The sequence below is a fragment of the Colobus angolensis genome, unplaced genomic scaffold (genome assembly GCF_000951035.1).
Source record: "Colobus angolensis palliatus isolate OR3802 unplaced genomic scaffold, Cang.pa_1.0 Scaffold39, whole genome shotgun sequence".
Taxonomy (NCBI): Eukaryota; Metazoa; Chordata; class Mammalia; order Primates; family Cercopithecidae; genus Colobus; species Colobus angolensis.
In genome coordinates, this window is record NW_012117265.1 from 2,154,137 (window position 1) to 2,158,206 (window position 4,070).

Below are 4,070 nucleotides of genomic sequence, written 5' to 3' on the forward strand. Positions count from 1 at the left end.
GGAGGCAGAGGTTGCCATGAGCCAAGATCGTACCACTGCACTCCAATCTGGGTGACAGAGCAAGACTCCATCTCAAAGAAAAAAAAAAAAAACGGAAAAAAGAGTATTAAAAATAAACACCATCAATATCTACTTTGTGATCATATTGTTTCTTTTTCTTTTTTCTTTTTTTTTTCAGATAGGGTTTCACTTTGTCCCCCAGGCTGGAGTGAAGTGGTGTGATTATAGCTCTCTGTAGCCTCAACCACCTGGGCTCAAGCAATTCTCACACCTCAGCCTCCCGAGTAGCTGGGACCACAGGTGTGAGCCGCCACGTCTGGGTCGTATTGTTATTTGTTGTTGTTCAAAAGGGAGATTCGATTCGCTTCAGGGAGGTGTTGGCCTCAATTGAGACTTTCTCAGAGGATGAGAAAAGTCAACAAAGGGGGCCCGGCATGGTGGCTCATGCCTGTCATCCTAGCACTTCGAGAGGCAGAGGTGAGTGGATCAGCTGAGGTCAGGAGTTCGACACCAGTCTGGCCACCATGGAGAAACCCTGTCTGTACTAAAAATACAAAAATTAGCCAAGTGTGGTGGTGCATGCTTGTAATCCCAGCTACTTGGGAGGCTGAGGCACGAGAATTGCTTGAACGCAATAAGAGAGGCAGCAGTGAGCCAAGATGGCACCACTGCACTCCAGCCTGGGTGACAGAGCAAATCTCAAAAAAGAGAAATAGGCCGGGCGCGGTGGCTCAAGCCTGTAATCCCAGCACTTTGGGAGGCCGAGACGGGTGGATCACGAGGTCAGGAGATCGAGACCATCCTGGCTAACACGGTGAAACCCCGTCTCTACTAAAAAATACAAAAAACTAGCCGGGCGAGGTGGCGGGCGCCTGTAGTCCCAGCTACACGGGAGGTTGAGGCAGGAGAATGGCGGGAACCCAGGAGACGGAGCTTGCAGTGAGCTGAGATCTGGCCACTGCACTCCAGCCTGGGCGACAGAGTGAGACTCCGTCTCAAAAAAAAAAAAAAAAAAAAAGAAATAAAAGTCAACAAAAGGGACCATTTCCTCCCTCAGGGCCCTTGTCAGAAATCATATCACCTCTTCAGGGGTCCGGGAAAGAGGAAACCAGGCATCAAAGGGGAACTGGGTAAATGTCCAGCCCAGTGCTGATGTGTCCATCCAAGAAAAGAAAAGTATGGTTATCCCGACTCACGAGTCCTCACAATGACTTAGAGGTACCCATTTCACAGAGGAGCAGAGAGAGGCTCAGGAGGGGGCAGTTGGAGGACACAGGACACAGAAACAAGGCGTGTGCCGCACCTGTGAGGCAGCTCCTCATGTCCTTGGCCAGCAGCATGCCGTCCGGGCAGACGCAGGTAAACTTGGGCGACTGGGGGTTGATCTGTGGGGCAGGGAGGCACAGATACTGGCAGCCGCCATTGCTCAGCGTGGTCCTCTCACACCAGTTCACTCCTGGGGCAGAAGAAGCGGTGTCAGGGCAGGAACGAGATCATCAGATAGACTAGAAGATTCCAGAAATTTCCAGAACATTCCAGAGTTTCCACAAGGTGGTTTCAAGGTGGGGGGTGGGGCTAACCCACGCTTACCTCTTGGCTGGGTGAGGTTGTGGAAGAGGACCATATCCTCTGGGGACAGTAGGTTTTCGGCCAACAAATTGACATCGGAACCTGTGAGGCGGTTGGCACTGAAAATGGCTTCGTTGATGATATCTGTCCAAAATACTTTGTCCTAAACAGGCAGCAAAGAAGATGACAAATCTCATTAAACACTGGGATGAGACACAGGCCACCCTCTCTCCACAACTAGTTTTTTTGTTTGTTTGTTTGTTTTTTGAGACAGAGTTTCACTCTTGTTGCCCAGGCTGGAGTACAGTGACCCAATCTCGGCTCACTGCAATCTCCACCTCCCGGGTTCAAACAGTTCTCCTGCTTCAGCCTCCTGAATAGCTGGGATTACAAGCGTGTGCCACCACGCCTGACTATTTTTTGTATTTTTAGTGGAGATGGGGTTTCACCATGTTGGCCTGGCTGGTCTCGAACTCCTGACGTCATGATCTGCCTCTCTCAACCTCCCAAAGTGCTGGGATTACAGGCATGAGCCACCATGCCTGGCCCACAACTAGTTTTTAACTGTGGTAAAAATATACATAACATAAAATGTACCATCTCAGCTATTTGTAAGTGGACAGTTCAGTGGCCTTAAGCAGATTCACACTGTTGTGCAAGTATCACCATCACCACCACCCATTTCCAGAACTTTTTTTCTTTTCTTTTTTTTTTTTTTTTTGAGACACAGTCCCACTCCGTTGCCCAGGCTGGAGTGCAGTGGCATGATCTTGGCTCTCTGCAGCTTCCACTTCCTGGGATCAAGCAATTCTCATGCCTCGGTCTCTCGAGAACCCGGGATTACAGGTGCCTGCCACCACACCTGGCTACTTTTTGTATTTTTTTGTACAGACAGGGTTTCGTCATGTTGGCCAGGCTGGTCTCGCACTCCTGGACTCAAGTGATCCTCCTGCCTCAGCCTCCCAAAGTTCTGGGATTATAGGCGTAGATTGCCGTGCCCAGTTTAAACCTCTTTTCTTTATGAATTACCTGGCCTCAGCTATTCCTTTACTAAAATGCAAATGGATGAACACTTTCGCCCCCCCGGGGGACTCCACTTTTGGCTCTTGGTAATCATGCTGCCAGGAAAGTGGGGTTATATAAAATAATGCCATTTCCTTAGAGCAGGTTTCCTCACCATGGCTCTATCTAGGGCCTGCTACTTCCCTGTTCTGGGCGTTCAGCAACGTCACTGGCCTCTACCCACTACATGCCAACAGTCTTTCCCATCGACTTGTGACAACCAAAAAATCTCTAGAAATTGCCAAATGTGCCCTGAGAGCCAAGATCACATGTGACTGAGGATCACTGCCTTTCACCGCTCTCAGTAAAAAGAATACAAAGCAGGAGGTGCGGTGAGTCACACCTATAATCCCAGCACTTTGGGAGGCAGAGGCAGGCGGATCACCTGAGGTTGGGAGTTCGAGACCAGCCTGGCCAACATGGAGAAATCCTGTCTCTACTAAAAATACAAAATTAGCCGGGCGTGGTGGTCCATGCCTATAATCCCAGCTATTGGGGAGCCTGAGACAGGAGAATCGCTAGAACCTGGGAGGTGGAGGTTGCGGTGAGATCACACCATTGCATTCCAGCCTGGGCAACAAGAGCAAAACTCCATCTCAAAAAAAAAAAAAAAAGAAAATAGAAATAACTCAGGTCTAAGACCTCCCCCTAGTCATGATCAGTTTTTCGCATTCGTCTTGGCTTGAGTGATCTACACAGTCTGTGTCTATCTGCCATCTAAGTACTTGCATCTCGTACGTAAGCCGTACCTCAAAGATGGCCAAGGAGAAGGGGTGGGCCAGCCTCTTTTCGTCCTCCAAGATGGTCTTCCGGTTGCCCCCGTTGACGTCGATGCTTGAGATGGAGTGAAGTTTAGAGTCAACCCAGTAGAGGCGGCCACTGGGGAAATCTAGAACACGCAAGTGGATAAGGAGAGGTCACGTGCCGATGCCAGTCCCAGAGGGGCCTGCGGGCCTGGCCACGCTGATCCGGGCAGGAAGAACTGCCCAGGGACCCAGCAGAGAAGTACCTGGAGAGGCAGCTCCAACCATGTGTGAGCCTGAACCCCTCCCCTCTCCAACGGGCAGGTAGGGGAGCTGCAGGTCAGAAAAACTTCAGGGAGGCTGGGTTTGGCGGCCCACGCCTATCATCTTAGCCGTTTGGAAGACGGAGGTGGGAGGGATGCTTGCACCCTGGAGTTTGAGACCAGCCAGGCCAACATAACAAGACTTTGTCTCTTCCCAAAACTAAAATAAAATTAGTCTGCGTGGTGGCACGTGTCTGTAGTCTCAGCTACTCAGGAGGGTGAGGCAGGAGGATCACCTGAGTCTGAGAGGTGGAGGCTGCAGTGAGCTATGATTGCGCCACTGCACTCCAGCCTGGGTGACAGACCAAGACCTCATCTCAAAAAAAGAAAAAACAGGCCAGGCGTGGTGGCTCAAGCCTGTAATCCCAGCACT

The 4,070-nt window shown here is 50.5% G+C and overlaps 1 protein-coding gene across 1 annotated transcript in view; it reads right to left on the reverse strand.

The window, feature by feature from the left end:
* LDLR (low density lipoprotein receptor) overlaps positions 1-4,070 on the reverse strand; it is a 43,968-nt gene that overhangs the window by 12,504 nt on the left and 27,394 nt on the right. Inside the window, exons 10-12 of the mRNA XM_011954953.1 lie at positions 3,381-3,520; positions 1,591-1,732; positions 1,304-1,456 (exon numbers count right to left, since the gene is read on the reverse strand). Of these exons, the coding sequence (XP_011810343.1) occupies positions 1,304-1,456; positions 1,591-1,732; positions 3,381-3,520 (435 nt within the window). The remainder of the gene's footprint in view (positions 1-1,303; positions 1,457-1,590; positions 1,733-3,380; positions 3,521-4,070) is intronic.